This window comes from Chiloscyllium plagiosum, chromosome 14 (assembly GCF_004010195.1).
Source record: "Chiloscyllium plagiosum isolate BGI_BamShark_2017 chromosome 14, ASM401019v2, whole genome shotgun sequence".
NCBI classification, from domain to species: Eukaryota; Metazoa; Chordata; class Chondrichthyes; order Orectolobiformes; family Hemiscylliidae; genus Chiloscyllium; species Chiloscyllium plagiosum.
Genome location: NC_057723.1, coordinates 58879899 through 58897141, shown reverse-complemented (window position 1 = coordinate 58897141; position 17243 = coordinate 58879899). Strand labels below are relative to the sequence as shown.

General features: G+C 40.6%; 1 protein-coding gene across 1 annotated transcript in view; it reads left to right on the top strand.

The window, feature by feature from the left end:
- Positions 1 to 2374: 2374 nt before the first annotated feature.
- Positions 2375 to 17243, top strand: part of LOC122556761 (alpha-1A adrenergic receptor-like) — a 31590-nt gene continuing 16721 nt past the window's right edge. Inside the window, exon 1 of the mRNA XM_043703888.1 lies at positions 2375 to 3573. Within this exon, the coding sequence (XP_043559823.1) occupies positions 2613 to 3573 (961 nt within the window). The 5' untranslated portion in view covers positions 2375 to 2612. The remainder of the gene's footprint in view (positions 3574 to 17243) is intronic.

The window sequence follows — 17243 nt, the reverse complement described above, 5'->3', positions numbered from 1 at the left end:
GTGGACCTGACCAGGTAGTCACGGAGGGAACGTCTTTGCGGAATGCGGAAAGGGGTGGGGAGGGAAATATATCCCTGGTGGTGGGGTCTTTTTGGAGGTGGCGGAAATATCGGCAGATGATTTGGTTTATGCGAAGTTTGGTAGGGTGGAAGGTGAGCACCAGGGGCGTTCTGTCCTTGTTACGGCTGGGTGGGTGGGATCTGAGGGCGGAGGTGCGGGATGTGGGCGAGATTCGTTGGAGGGCATCTTTAACCACGTGGGAAGGGAAATTGCGGTATAAAGAAGGAGGCCATCTGGTGTGTTCTGTGGTGGAACTGATCCTCCTGGGAGCAGATACGGCTGAGGTGGAGGAATTGGGAATATGGGATGGCATTTTTGCAAGAGGTAGGGTGGGAAGAGGTGTAATCCAGGTAGCTGTGGGAGTTGGTGGGTTTGTAAAATATGTCAGTGTCAAGTTGGTCGTCATTAATGGAGTTGGAGAGGTCCAGGAAGGGGAGGGAGCTTTCAGAGATGGTCCAGGTAAATTTAAGGTCAGGGTGGAATGTGTTGGTGAAGTTGATGAATTGCTCAACCTCCTCACCAGAGCACGAGGTGGTGCCAATGCAGTCATCAATGTAGTGGAGGAAGAGGTGGGGAGAGGTGCTGGTATATTGTGCCGTCTGCAGCTACAGCCTGTCTGGGTCGGTAACTTGGCAAAAGTGAGGACTGCAGATGGGTTTGTAGCTGGTTTATTTCAGTGTTTTTAACAGAAGTACTTTTGACCAATGCTTGGTTCCATTTCCCAGCATGCTTTACTTATCGTGCGGTTTTTTTTTGTAAGTCTGCCATTTTGAGCGGCCCGTCTGCCCACAATATTAAAAACTGCTTGATCGTAAAGGATTAATACCGTAATTTTCTGAGTTAATGCATGCAGAGGATTTCAACTCTAGCTCCCTGCTTGGATTGTAACTACTGTAATTACACGCTGCAAATGACCTGGTTTAAAATTCAGTGTATTGACTTTAAAAGCTTGTGCGAAAGTTATCCAATGACAGAATCAGTTTGAATTCTGAAGAATAATTACTGCTTGACTTTAAGAACGCGGCATGGTTTTCTTTGAGGGAGAAAGTTGTTAATACTGTGTTCGGAAGCAGCGCGCTGGAGATGCCGAGTCTGGCATTTTTTTCTCTGGATTGAACGGCCCTGAGTAAAAACAGCAACAATTACGACCTCTCCCTGATAATTTATGAAGGTTTGACCATCTTCAAAATTATTTCTAAGTTACAGACTGGTTAAGTAGTTTTAAGAATGAACTGTCATGGTGTGAACAGTGTGCAAAGCAAGGCGTAGTTTAAAACGATAACAATGTAGATATTTATTGATTTAATTTGGGATATGGACGACCTAATCCACACTTAACAGCACTTTTCGATTATTGTAAAACTCTTTAAATAATATCATTTGTATTGATTGTAACAAGTGAAAATGCACTCGTGATAAGTGAATAAAATATTTCTACGCCATGCAATCCTGTCAGACACATGCTGTCAAAAATATTCAAAAAGGCAATCTCCTGGAATATAATATTTATCCTGTTGTATTTCTTCATTTTTCTTTCAGGATTGTGAACTTGTCCTTTTTAACAGAGAAAAAAAATCTGAAACCTTCGGGACGCTGTTTTCTGAAGATAATGTATTAGAATATTAAAAACTTTAACCCTTGCCTTTTAATGAGTGATTGCTACTTCGTTTGGCAGATTGTGCAAAACTCAGTGAAGGCCTTCCCTCAGCGCCGCTCTTTGCAGCGTTATTCTGCAAAAGCCACACCACCTCGTCCTTCTCAAATCGTCTGTTTTATATCCACCCTCCAATCTACCCCGTTAATAATGAATTATACCTCACTGCGTCTATTTGTGTCTCAGGAACAACCTTTCAGTGTTATACACTCTCTGTCTACCACTGTGCCAACTCCTGCCCCACTATCACCCTGGTATTACTTTGCACCCACTGTCTATCCTCCCACACCCGCCCGCACACCCCACCCCACCCCCCTCCCCCCCCATTCCCGAGAAATCTGTCAGTAGTATTCGTCCACATTGTCTATCTCTCCCATTGCGGTTACCGCTCACCCAGGTACACCCTGTCAGTGTTATACACCCATTCTGTCTATCTGTGCCTCACGAACATCCTGCCAGTGTGACACCCACGCTGTGTCTATCTCGCCCACCCCTCATTCCCACAATGAGTGCTGACCCTCCTCCCCGGTTTGGGTCTTGCTCTGATCTTTCACAAAATGTTCAGTGATTATTTCAGCCGGATCCTGACGTCAGCCAGCACCTTTGACATGTGTGTGTGTGTGTGTGTGTGTTTTGCCTGAAGCGGTGAATATAAAAAGCGGAGAGCAGGAGGGAGGCGCTAACACAGAGGAGCTGAGAGACATACTCTCGGGTTCTCTCCAAATGACTGTGAGACTGCTGTGCTGTTGCGAACTCCCTGGTGATAAGTGTAGCTTGCCAGAAAGGCAACTGGAGCCGCTTCTGCGCCGGACAGCTCTCTCCCTCCGAGTCCTGACTGCGGGTGCTATGTTTGTGATGGGACTTCGGTGCTTGGCTGTCACATGAGCTGAAATGGAGAATGGTCGTTAACATGAATTCTGTGCACTCTGCTGGCGGTGGAGGCGACAACCGATCATCTCCGGAGCCCCTTTTCTACGATACCAACTTTACCAGTAATCTCTCAAACGGGACTTCCCAGAACGGCACCTCGCTGAGCCCGAGTAAAGGCGCTGTGCTCGGGCTGGTCCTGGTTCTCTTCATTTTATTCGCGCTGGTCGGTAACATTTTAGTCATCCTCTCGGTAGCTTTCAACCGGCACTTACAGACAACCACTAACTACTTTATCATCAACCTAGCGATCGCAGACTTGCTCCTCAGCACCACCGTGTTGCCTTTCTCAGCTACACTGGAGATCATAGGCTACTGGATATTCGGAAGGATTTTTTGCGATATTTGGGCTGCAGTTGACGTGCTCTGTTGCACTGCCTCCATCATGAGCCTGTGTGCCATTTCAATAGACCGTTATATCGGGGTACGGTACTCCCTGCGCTACCCTTCCATTGTCACCGAGAAGAAAGCAGTGCTGGTCGTGGTTGGGGTCTGGGTCTTGTCCATAGTCATCTCCATCGGCCCCCTCTTGGGTTGGAAGCAGCCAGCGCCTCCTGATGAGACTGAGTGCCAAATCACGGAAGATGCTGGCTACGCTCTCTTCTCGTCCCTTGGCTCATTTTATATCCCTTTGACTGTCATCCTGGTGATGTATGCCAGGGTGTACATTGTAGCCAAGCGGACAACCAAGAACCTCGAGGCTGGGGTGATGAGGGAGACATCAAACTCCAGCGAGCGAGCTTTGCGCATCCATTGCAGGAATATTCAGGACGAGTCCATCGTCTCCCGGTCCAAAGGGCACCACATTAGAAGTTCCCTCTCTGTCCGCCTTCTCAAGTTCTCCAGAGAGAAGAAGGCCGCGAAGACGCTTGGCATTGTCATGGGCATGTTCATCTTGTGCTGGCTGCCATTCTTCATCGCTCTTCCCCTTGGTGAGTAGAAGCTCACATGCAGGCTAACCTCGCCAGTATTTGCATAGCTATGATTCACTTTTGTTCTTCATTGAATTGTGAAGAAAATCCAATGCCTATCACTTAAATTATTCTGGAGATAAGCTATCAGTACGCTTCCCAACTTTTAATATTTGAAATAGCGACTTACAGGTTTGACCTTGCTGACCGATGTAGGTCCAGTACATGTAAGTATTGCAATCGCTCCCTTACACTTTAGGGATGACCGTTTATTGTACAGCATCGACTTTTGAATGTTAGCGCATTTCAGGGGAGGCTTTATTTTAGGGGTTAGCTAATCTGTTGAATAGCTTAAACCCTCAAAAAGTCAGGTGAATTTTCTCTCTATCAATATCATTTCTTTTTGTCTCCAAGTTTCTAACCGCACTTTGTTTTTCGAAGTTGAATCCTGCCGTGTACCCACTTCCGGCTAGTTAATCGGACCATGGGTTTTGACAGCACAACAATTGGCTCAGGGGCCAAAATTAAGTTTCGTACGGCGCTACACCTCTCCCATTGATACACCCCGGGCTTTAATCAAATTACATTTGCTTTCTGACGTTAATTAAGCATTTAATTCATTAAAAAAAAGAAAGTTTTAGAAAAGGTAGAAAGGTCGTAAGTATGGGGACGGAAGCGGAGAGGTTTGCACCCGCTACCGAAATCAATGAACAGTATGGATCAGCTCACCGGGCCAGGCAGCATCAATGGAGAGAAACAGAGATAATGTTTCAGGTCGATGACCTTTCATACGGATCTGAGTTCTTCAAGCTTCTCTGTTTTCAGATTTCCAGCAACTGCAGTATGTGGCGTATGTCTTTTGACACGTGTAAGGGATATTCGACCATATTGTTGAGTCTTGTTCAGGGTAATAGATGACAGATTAGTCCTTTATTACCTTAAACAAGTTGTTTCGGGTGCTCATGGAACTCGCTCCTGTCGATACTGGGGACGTGATCGTTATTGGAGCGGCACTTTCGTTAAAATAGCGTTAGATCGGGCAAGTTACAGTCACAGTTGTTTGGTGAGAGGCAGTCAATCCAGACGGACAAAACCTTCTGAAAATAACTGTCTTTGAAGTTGCTAATTTCAACATGACAACTTTCATTTCAAAATGTTGCATTAAATTTCCCTTCGTTCCATATTCTCTATCTAAATTATGATGGAAAATACACATATATTGCTAATGCACGGAGGAGGGGATTCTAATTTGGAAACAACAGGTTGAAGCTGCGTTAATGTTGATACGGAACTGGATCGGAATTGAGAACTGTTTCGGTAGAATTATGAGGCCAATAATAATACATTCTAAAAGTTGATACCTTGCTATTATTGAACCAGAACATATTACAGAAGAAGAAATAAGAATGAAGTAAAATAATAAGTTTTAGAAAATGCTTAAGCATTGACTGGATTTTCAATCAAGAGAATTTCCAGTTGAAAACAATACTTAGTTATCTAAACCTAAACCCCAATACTTAGATATCTGCAGTTATGTTTCCAAGTTAGCTTCAAGAGGTCAACAGCATCGTATCAAATACATTCCCATCAAAGCAGATTTAGATTTCAGTTATTCCAATACAGCTGGCCTGGGAAGGATGACACACACTTCCAGAAGTTGAACCTAGACCTTCGCACATAGAGGTACGGATAGTATCACTGGACTCTCAAGATCGTTTTCATATGCAGAGTTAATTCCGGTGTTTCCTAAGAGAGACCAATTGCATTTGTCGCAAAGGAATGTTTTGTTTCCAGCTCAGGGTAACATGAGCTCAAATATTTCACACAATCGGATGATGCTAATTGCGTGATTCTGGCATGAGGAAGGTATTAAACTAATCACTCTGTCAGTTCTACTGGAATAACCGTACTGAACTCAGTGATACCCATTCTGTTTAACACGCTAAGCACTGACACAAACATAACTGATACATGCAGAGACATCAGTAAAGAGTCTGAACAAAAGTTGGGGAAAAAACTGCGCAATCTGAATGTCTGAAGCGTGAACAGGGAAACAAAAGGAATCTACGGTTCAGACAGTATTTGGGAAGAGAACAGAGGCGTTTACAATTTGGAAAGAATGCTTGTTGAAACAACTCTATTAAACCCAAACAGCATTGTAAGAGGTACTAGGCAAAGGAAAAGAGTTGTTTTGACGGTGGCAGGTGAAAGTGCACCCACTTAATAAAGGGACATAATAACTTGTTAATGGCTTGAGTGGGAAACGGAAGGTGGTGAAACGGCAGATCTAAGCTGAATACGGCAGTGCAGCACGCAATGAGAGAATTTAATATACAGTATAAACATAAAAGGTAAAGTGTGAATTACTGTAGGAGCAGGGAAGTGGTAAAGAACTAAACACAGCAATCCTGAATCTCGACAATTGCGATCTCAAGATTGCAGCACTGAATTGTTTCATTACATACAATTGATTGCATTCCTGATAAAACTAAAAATCACACAACACCAGGTTATAGTCCAACAGGTTTAATTGGAAGCACACTAGCTTTCGGAGCTACGTTCCTTCATCAGGTGGTAGTGGATGGATCAATCCTAACACACAGAATTTATAGCAAAAGTTTACAGTGTGATGTAACTGAAATTATACATTGAAAAATTGATTGTCTGTTAAGCCTTTCATCTGTTAGAATACAGTGATAGTTTCACTTCTTTCATGTGTAAATCACAAAATCTTTTTTTTTAAAGTTGCATTCTCGGTTTAGCTGTTAACAATGGTGATAGCTAGACAATATGTTGAATATATCATAGACAAAGAACACAGAGGGCCAACACTTCAACATATTGTCTAGCTATCACCATTGTTAACAGCTAACCCGAGAAAGCAACTTTTAAAAAAAGGTTTTGTGATTTATACATGAAAGAAGTGAAACTATCACTGTATTCTAACAGATGAAAGGCTTAACAGACAATCAATTTTTCAATGTATAATTTCAGTTACATCACACTGTAAATTTTTGCTAGATAAATTCTGTTAGGATTGAGCCCTCCACTATCACCTGATGAAGGAGCGTCGCTCCGAAAGCTAGTGTGCTTCCAATTAAACCTGCTGGACTATAACTTAATGTTGTATGATTTTTAACTTTGTACACCCCAGTCCAAGGAGAAAGTGAGGTCTGCAGATGCTGGAGATCAGAGATGGAAATGTGTTGCTGGAAAAACGCAGCAGGTCAGGCAGCATCTAGGGAACAGGAGAATCGACGTTTCGGGCATTAGCCCTTCTTCAGGAAAGAAGGGCTAATGCCAGAAAAGTCGATTCTCCTGTTCCCTAGATGCTGCTTACCTGCTGCGTTTTTCCAGCAACACATTTCCATCTCACACCCCAGTCCAACACCGGCATCTCCAAATCAGGGCTATAACCTGGTATTAGGTGATTGGTACAGTGGTTAGCACTGCTGCCTCACAGCACTAGAGACCTGGGTTCAAATCCCGCCTCAGGCAACACTCCACTGTGTGGAGTTTGCACATTCTCCCCGTGTCTGCGTGGGTTTCCTCCGGGTGTTGCGGTTTCCTTCCACACTCACAAAGATGTGCAGGTCAGGTGAATTGGCCATGCTAAATTTCCCGTAGTGTTAGGTGTAGGGGTATGGGTGGGTTGCGGGTCGGTGTGGACTTGTTGGGCCGAAGGGCCTGTTTCCACACTGCAGGTAATCTATTCTAATCTTAACTTTGTACATCCCAGTCCAACATCGGCGTCTCCAAATCATTATATCGTTTTGCACCGATTAGTAGCTTGTTTGATAAATATTAACAGCGTATGTGAATTTTTTCACGTGAGAATGTCAAAGTTATATTTAACAATTAAAAATGCCAGTTAAGACTATACATTCCTGTATTTTACATGAACACTTGAAATTAATGATCTTTGCATTGTCGCATTGTCCAGTCTCCATAAATCTTAGTCCATCCAAAATGCTATTGCCAACACCACGTCCGTCATTCCAATGTTCTTGACCTACAATGCCTGGCAGTTTCCCCAAACCGCAAACACAATGTTGGCTTTCTGATGTTCACAGTCTTCCACAGCGTTTCTCCTCCCTTTATCTGGAGCCCCCTGCTCCGCTACAAACGTATCAAAGTCTCTGTTTTTCGGCTTCCTTTAAATATCATGTTGTTTGTCGATATTTCACATAAGGTGCAGGATAAAGTATACCAAAGGTGTTTGTTCGAATACACGTACATATGCAATGAAGCGTCTTCTCACTTTCCTCCATTTACATTTTTCATGAACAGAGAGAGGGGGGGAAAATCTCCTAGTCTCTAATTGCATTTATTTTACAGTCTGAGTCATCACCAGGTAACCTTTACGAAGTTTCATTTGTAACTCCTGACGAGAGGACTGACTTTAAGTTTCTCAACAGCAGAAACAGAAGTTGCTGAAGAAACCCAGCAGGTCTGACAGCATCGGTGGAAAGAGGTAAACAGAGTTGACATTTTGTGAACAGTTCTGAAGAACAGTTCTGAAGTTCACGAGACTGGGAAGGTTAACTCCGTTTATCTCTCGCCACAGATGTTGCAAGACCTGCTGAGTTCCTCTGGCAATTTCTGTTTTTGTTTCAGATTTCCAGCGTCTGCAGTTCTTTATTTTCGTTACGATTCACATCTTCGTGGTCATCCTCTTTAGCCTCACACCTTCCTACGCCTGAAAAATACTCCAGACCCCTGGCCATGTTGCACTCTGTTCCTACTGCACAAGCCTAACCTTTGTCTCCTGCTCCACCGTCTTTCCCCGAGTTGGTGGTCGATTAGCTCATTTGGCTGGATGGCTGGTTTGCTTGGCAGAGTGATGGTAATAGCATGTGATTCAATTCTCGCAGCAGATGAGGTCTTCATGAAGATTCTACCTTGCCTTAGGTTTGGTGACCTTACCTTCTCAACCTTGCCCCTCGCCTGAGGTTTGATGACCCTCGGGTTAAACTCACCACCAATTGTCTCTATGAGAGTGGGATGATGGTGACTTTATATACTTGCTCTCCAGAATTCTCTTTCAATATATTCTATTTGTATTCACGAATACAACCGGAAGATCACTGTTTTACTGCTAAGTGGGTTCCACACCACTCCCTTTGTCTCACTGATTAATGTTACCCAAAAACCCTGTAGATAATCAAGCTGATCAGACATATAATGACAGCCTCTGGAGGGTGTAGAACTCAGCCCAGAGACAGGGACACTACCACTGCATCATATGAATCCATTCATCACCCCGTAGGCAAATATAAAATGATCAAATGACAGAATTGCTTCTCTGTTGTTAGAATACTGAATGGACTCACAAACTCTAAACATTTGCCTGTACCTGTGTTTTCGTCTTTGCCGCTGCTTACCTATTATCCACTTATCTATGCTACTTAATTCTATGATCTGCTGTATTGCTCGCAAGACAAAGTTTTTCACTGTCCTCGATACATGTGACAATCAATTCAATTCAAGTCCCATTGAGATCAGGTGGTGATCCGATGGAGCTATTTAAAATGACAAAGTAACTCAGTGAAGTAGATCCAGAGAAACTGGCAGATTGAGTTTGCTAGATTTGGCAATATATAAAGCATTATGGAACAAAAAAAGAGGTCAGTCATAATTTAATGGTAAGTTGGCTGGAACTGCTGAATGGTCTCCTATTCCAAACTTCAATTATTTTTGATTTGTGTTTTGTTACTCATATCTCAAGTATAGGTACTTTAATCTTGAGAATAATCAAACTCCAACACAACAGGGATGTAAAAAGTAAACAGGCATGTTATGAAATTAAATGGGAATGAAGTAATTGTAGTAAGTGGGCGAATGTGTTTCTGTAGAGACCTTAAGCTATTATATTACTGGAGAAACGCTGCAGCTTTGGCTGCGTCTGTGTAGAGAGGAGCAGAGTTAACACCCAATGTGCCTCTTCTTGGCAACTGATTGCCCCAGTACTGCCTGCTCGTATTTCAGATCTCCAGCATCCGCAGTATCTTGCTGTTATTAAATTACGAAATTGCCTTTGGACATGGCGCAGAAATGTTGGAACTCGTTAAGGAAGATGTAACCATAAATTACATTTACATTACACCGGTATTAACAGTTAAAAGTCAGAACTATTAAGAGTTGGGACTTTGGACTAAACCTCAGTAGTTCGGCGGAACCCTAGAAGGAATTCTGTCGATTTAACAGATTAGAAGGTTCGGAACCAAAACTCTACCAAGGCCTGTTTGGGAAAAAAAATCCGTTACCGTAGACTTCAATGTATTGATATATTTCTGATTCGGAGATGCCGGTGTTGGACTGGGGTGTACAAAGTTAAAAATCACACAACACCAGGTTATAGTCTAACCGGATTTTATTTGGAAGCATCAGCTTTCGGAGTGCCGCTCCTTCATCTTTATCACCTGATGAAGGAATAGTGCTCCGAAAGCTAGTGTGCTTCCAACTAAACCTGTTGGACTGTAACCTGGTGTTGTGTGATGTTTAACTGAGTTATTTCAGCTTTCATCCCATCCGTAGGAAGTTTTCTCACACATAACAGCGATAGAAATATAAATATAGTTGCCACGGAGATCATCAGTGATGTAATTCATTTCACAATAGCGCTTATTTTACTTGATAATGCTTTATGTTACAAACAGGACGGGAGGTTTCCCAGCTTTTCTTTATCTTGGTAGAGGCAACAGCCTGATACTGAATATGGCGGGGGGGGGGGGGGAGAAGAAAATCAAAATGAGGATTTGGACACGAACCCAGGATACACGGGATATTTCAAAAAATGTTGACATTTGGTTAATCGACTTTAGATCTTTATTTCTTTGGCTAGAACAAGTTTCTTTTCCATTTAATACTCCACGCATTATTTTGCGGATAATTGCAGCCACTATGACGGATCTGGTCAGGTTCCGACACCTGGGCCGTTCTTAAGCGAGTTTCCCATTAGCTTCACATTCAATCATTTTGTAAAAACGCTTTCCCCCTCTCTCTCCACCCACCCCACCCGACAACTTCAAGGTTGGTTCCTTCTTTTCTGTTTTTAAAAAAATCATAAATTCCTGGTTAATTTATAACAACAATTTCCGGCCAGAGGCAAATAGTTGGAAGTCTACTTCGCTAAGATCATTTTAAAAATTTGAAAACTGAAGTGAAGTATCAGCAACAAAATAAGAACTGTCGTTTTCTAAAGTAGGTCTACGGATTTTACCAGTGATGGACTTTTTTGTCCCTTCCCTGTCTTAGTTGCTGCAGCGATTTTTCCAGATGTTGCAAATCAGAACTCCCAGCCCAAATTCGCACAATCCCCAGAAACACTGTAGTGTTTAGTTAGTAAAAGCGACACAGACCTCCAAAATTTAATATCATAATATCTGAATTTTGGTAAAACGCCTCTTCAGAGACCTTCCAACCAATAAGCTAGAAACAACATTAAGATCCCCCTTACTAATGCTGGTATCTGTCACATTGTTACAAGGCGTGCCAGACTATTTCCATGAATTGATCAATGTTCACTGAGCGATTATTTTTTATTAAAATGCAAGCCCTTCCTGTCAAGTCACGATGGAGCTAATATAGAAAGCCCATTTGGGTTGGAGCTGTTCATTCATGGCACAAGAATGAGTGTTGAATTTCTGGGGATGAATCTTCAATCAAAATAAGGATTAAGGAATTCAGGAAGAAGCTTCTTGCCCAGTGAGAGTAGAATGTGGAACTCACTGCGTGTGGAACATTTGAGGAAATCAACATCAATGTATTTAAGAAAAATCTAGACACATGCATGATAAAAAATGGAATAGAAATGTATGCTTAAAGCACGACATAAACAGTTGTATAGACCAATTCGCCCAGTGGTCTGTTTCTGTGCCACAGACTGTGCTTTTAACTTTTAAGAAAATAAACTGGCCCATGTCTAGGATGCTAGCAGACAAACACATATTAAAGAGAAAGGTACACTTTAAATGGTAACAAATAGATTAAACCCAAATATTAATTTTCTTTCCTGATACTCGAGCTTCTTGCTTTCTTCTGTAATTCACTTGTCAGTTGTTAATACACACTGTAAGTATTGGATTCACTATAAAGCCACACTACATGCTGTGATAACTTTATTTTTGTTTATGACAACATTTGATTCACAAAATAGTAAAGAAAGTAACCTTGTATTAGTCGTTATAAAAGTAGGTGTCACATAATATAATTTATTATGTAATTCAGTGATCTTTACAATTAACTTTTGAGTTTTAATCCAAACAATCCATTTACATCATAGCAAATTCTGTTACAAATGACCCCTAAGCATGAGAGTAAATGTTTGAAGTGTATATAGTTACAGTACAGAAATAGCATACAGCTGTTAAAGAGGAACAGGGTGCCTTTCTGTATGAACCATAATTTGCTAGGCACAACTTGTGCCGTAAGTCAATGTATGTTAATAAGAAGATATGATTCTGTGGTTATGCAAATTAGAAAGCAAATTGTTCATAAAGACAGTGTTCACTTTAAGCAAAAGTAAAATTTACTTCATAAAAATCGATATTTACTCATGATTATGTTTATTTCTTTTCCCTCTTTCCATAATACTGTTCTGAGACCATTTTAGACTGTGTCATTTTCGAAAAACTTAATGGTGACTATATGCATGATCTGTTTGCAATATTCTTGTCTATTATTTTAATTTATGATTGTCATCATTTATATAATCACATTCTCGGCTTTTATTTTATTTCTCTTAACTTGTTAAGACATCTTTAGCATAGTTGTATCTGAAGCTGGTGGATAATTTAATAGAAGTAAATTAAGTTAAATCATTTTAAGTAATTAGCATGATTACATGGGCATGTCTGGTGCCATACAGGCTGATTGAAAGCTCTCAATGAAAATAATCCCAATTTAGATTTATTAAATGGGGGAGAGATAAGCCTTTGTGGAACTAATGTCTCGTAATAAACCTGACATTTACCTATCATAATATCCATCTTTGGCAAGTTCATTGCATTTGGAGTTAGATAGCAGCAACAATTGTAATACAATTTAAATACGGTAAATCATTTCTTCCTTTTGTTCTGAAATGAAGGACAGATGACAGGTTAACAGATTGTTCACCATATGCCATAACTTATTCATTTTGTCACAAAGGCGAATGTGCAAGAACACCTATCATCACACAGAAATACAGCAGAATATGAATCTCTCTAACAGTATGCATAGAAATATAATATATTGGTCAAGGATTTCTTTCCTTCAGTATTTTGAACAAAATCATGAGCATAATTTCAAATAATGACATTATTCCTTGCCTATGAATGCTCAAAAGGAAATCTTCCAAAATACATTTACTCATTTACTATATGTTCAAATATATAACTGTGGAGTAAGTCTTTGTCACTGTGAAGCTAACTCTTTCCTGAGATATAATAATGAAGGCAATGCATACATTTCTCTAACTATAGAACAGTGTGGGATCAATATAAATGCTGCCAATACAGAACAGTGTCTATCAATAAATTATATTGGCATAATGTAATGTGTACCATTAAATATAGAAAGCAGGATGTATTGTAATTTGATGTGTGACTATACTTCAGTCATGCAAAATATGTGAACATGTATATCAAAAATTATGCATTGTCCTAATTGTAATGTGCATATCTGTAATTATAGAGTTGTTTATGCTGTTACATGCTACTGTTGAATGAGTTTGAATGAAAGAATAAATCTTATTGCAGCACTAGACCCATTATTATGAAAATATGTATTGCTGTTACTTCAGGCAGATTCTTCACATTTTCAAAAATATATCCAAAAATGGGAGACATTCGTGTGGAGAAAGCCATGCCCAGATAGCTGACTGAATCTTCCAGAAATCAGGCACTTAACTGGTCACTGGTTGGCTTTCAACCAGGCTTAGGATAATTATTGAGGAACACCAGGATCTGCTGGCCAATCAGAAGCTGGCAGCTGTAGCACTCAGCAGTGCTACAAGGAGGTTTTGGCTGCTTCTTGTGCAACATTCTCCAGATTCCCAGGATAGAAATGTGACCTAGGGAACAGGTGTGTTTGTTCGACTTTCTTAAAGGATGGAGACCACAGGAATAGAGGGACCACTGGGGTCAGAATGAGCATGGAATAGTTCTCACCCCACTGCTTCATATTCAAGCCCACAATCATGCATAGATCAGTAAAGATCAGAGTTTGGAGATGCCGGTGTTGGACTGGGGTGGACAGAGTTAAAAATTAAACCTGTTGGACCATAACCTGTGTGATCTTTAACTCTGAAAATCAGAGGACTGCCTCCCACCCCCATATTGATTTACTAGTGACATGGGCTGATGATTTTTAACATCCTAGGCAGAGCTGAAATAATTGAAGCCTAGGTAGGAAATAACTTTGAAGAAATCCTTAAGTAGTTTCTCTGTGTTTCTGCATTACCTCAACCTTCCACATAATTATTTTTTATTATTTTGGGCATTGCTTCCAGGCCAAGAGTTCCCAGATCATGTGGACTAGTTTTTCTTATCATCCAACTTTATAATTGATACGAACACTTAAAATCTTCTTCAAATATTTTAAAAACAATAATAGATCCCCCAAAGATTTTAAAGTACCATATATATTTGTGTAAAGATCAATTTTTTAAACTACTTTTTAAGGTTAAATTTATGGGGTTGACAATTACATGGTTATTACTTTTGAGGGGCTGAATTTCATGCTACAGTCCACAATGCTGTATCATTAGCAAAAGCCCAACTGATCATGAAATGAATAAAAAACACAACAAATTACAGTAATTACCAGATAAAGACAATAGAAACAAGAAGAAATTACTAAGTTTTTATTTATACATACAAAAAATGAAGTAGAAATATAATATGGCATTAAATTACAATTACATGGCACATCTAAAATTAAGTATATCAAAATGTTTATTAAACTCCTGCAAAATCACACTGTTAAACATCTTCAGCTGTGAATAAAACTTCATAATCTGGAGGGCATTTTTATACAAAATGATGAAGACATTTCAAAACCTAATTTAGGTTTATGATTGTATTCCACTGGGAACTGAGCTCAGCTGAGCTGCACACAAAGGGAGGTTGTCACCTTACTCTGACCTGATGCGTCTTAAACTTTCATGCCAAAATGGTGTGAATTATATATCAAAATACACAATAGCACAACAAAATACATTTCCTCATCATAGCATTTATGTTCAGGATAATACCTTGACTCACAAATGTTGATCTGTTATCTGTGAAGAACTAGTGTCGACGTTTATATGAGATATATGGAAAATTCCAGAATTTTTGGCCAAAAATAGGATGTCAACTGTTATTTGAGATCAACTTTTACTCAGATATATACAGTAATTGCACTTTTTCCTTACTGTTGATGCTTTGTGATCAAAATTCATAATAATATGTGTAACGTAACAATGGAATAGTTGTATTTCTTTAACCGTTATGAGCCCATTTTAATGTGCTTACTGCAACAATAGAAGATCTGAGAGCATAAATGATAAATGTACATTACAGCATGAGTGAATAGCATTGGAAATTTCTGGTACCAGCAAATGAATTCCATTTTGCCCTGTTATTTAAATTTTATGAGATTTTGCCTGGAAGTCACTGTAAATGGAGGTGGAAACAACCTCAGTAGTGTATGTGAAAACCGTTATGTGCCCATAAGACTTTAACTTCCTTAATATTGATTGGAACCTACTTAGTATAAATAGTTTGGACAGAGCAGTTTATTTCAGAAGGGTTCCTGATGCAATATGTAATTAGGCCAAATACAGGGCAGGCCATATTGGATTCGGCCACCATGCCAGATATCAAACCTTTCGGTGGGAGAACATTTCGATGATAGTGATCACAACTCCATGACTTTTAACCATATGCGTGGAGAAGGATATGAGCAGAGACGATATGGGAAAGTATGTAATTTGAGGAAGGGGAATTACAATGCTGTTAGGTAGGAACTGGAGTGCCTAAATTGGGAACAACTGTTCGCAGGGAAATGCATGACACAAATGTGGACGTTGTTTAGAAACCACCTGCTGATAGTGCTAGACAGGTTTGTCCCACTGAGGCAAAGAAGAGATGGTAGGGTGAAAGAACCTTGGGTGACAAGGGTTGTGGAACATCTAGTCAAGAGGGGTAAGGAAGCTTACTTTAGGTTGAGGAAACAAACATCAGACAGGTCTTTAGAGGGTTACAAGGTAGCCAGGAAGGAACTGAAGAATGGACTTAGGAGAGCTAGAAGGGGGCATGAAAGAGCTTTAGCGGGTAGAATTAAGGAAAACCCTAAGGCATTCTACATTTATGTTAGGAACAAGAGGATGATCAGAGTAAGGGTAGGACCGATCAGGGATAATGGAGGGATCTTGCGCCTGGAGTCGGGGTAGGTAGGGGAGGTCCTTAATGAATACTTTGCTTCAGTGTTCACCACTAAAAGGGATCTTGACATTTCTGAGGTCAGTGAGAAACAGACTGATATGCTGGAACAGGTTGATGTTACAAAGGAGGATGTGCTCAAAATTTTGAAAAACATATTTATAGATAAATCCCCTGGGGTGGACAGGATATACCTTAGATTACTACAGGAAGCAAGGGAAGAGATTGCTAAGCCATTGCCAATGATCTTTGCATCCTCGATGTCCACTAGAGTGGTAGGGTGGGTAGCAAATGTTATTCCCTTGTTCAAGAAAGGGTATAGGGATAATTCTGCGAATTACAGACCAGTCAGTCTTACATTAGTGGTGGGTAAAGTATTGGAGAGGATTCTGAGAGACAAAATTTATGATGATTTCGAAAATCATTAGATAGTCAGCATGGTTTTGTGAGGGGAAGGTCGTGCCTCACAAACCTTATTGAATTCTTTGAGGAGGCCTCAAAACACATTGATAAAGGTTGAGCAGTGGATGTGGTGTACATGGATTTTAGTAAGGCATTTGATAAGGTTCCCCATGGTAGGCTCATTTAGAAAGTAAGGAGGCATGGGATACAGTAAACCTGTCTGTGTGGATACAAAATTGTCTGGCTCATAGAAGACAGAGAGCGGTGGTAGATGGGTACTTAGTCTGGAGCTCAATGACAAGTCGTGTTCTGCAGGGATATGTTCTGGGTCCTCTGCTCTTTGTGATTATTATAAATGACTTGGATGAGGAAGTGGAAGGGTGGATTAGTAAGTTTGTTGATGACACAACGGGTCGGTGGAGTTGTGAATAGTGTGGAGAGCTGTTGTAGGTTGCAATGAGATATTTACAGGATGCAGAACTGGGCTGATAAGTGGCAGATGGGGTTCAATCTGTAAAAGTATGAAGCCATTCATTTTGGAAGGTTGACTTTGAATGCAGAAAACAGTGCTAAAGGCAGGATTCTTGGCAGTGTGGAAGAAGAGAGGAATCTTGGTGTCTATGTCCATAGATCCCTCAAAGTTGCCACCCATACGTTAAGTTGGCTTCCATTAGCAGGGGGATTGAGTTTAAGAGCTGCGAAGTTATTCTGCAGCTCTATAAAGCCCTGGTTAGACCACATTGGAATATTGTGTTCAGTTCTTGTTGCCTCATTATAGGAAAGATGTGGAAGCTTTAGAAAGGATGCAGAGAAAATTTGCAAGGATGCTGCCTGGACTGGAGGACATATCTTATGAAGAAAGGTTGAGGGAACTAGGGCTTT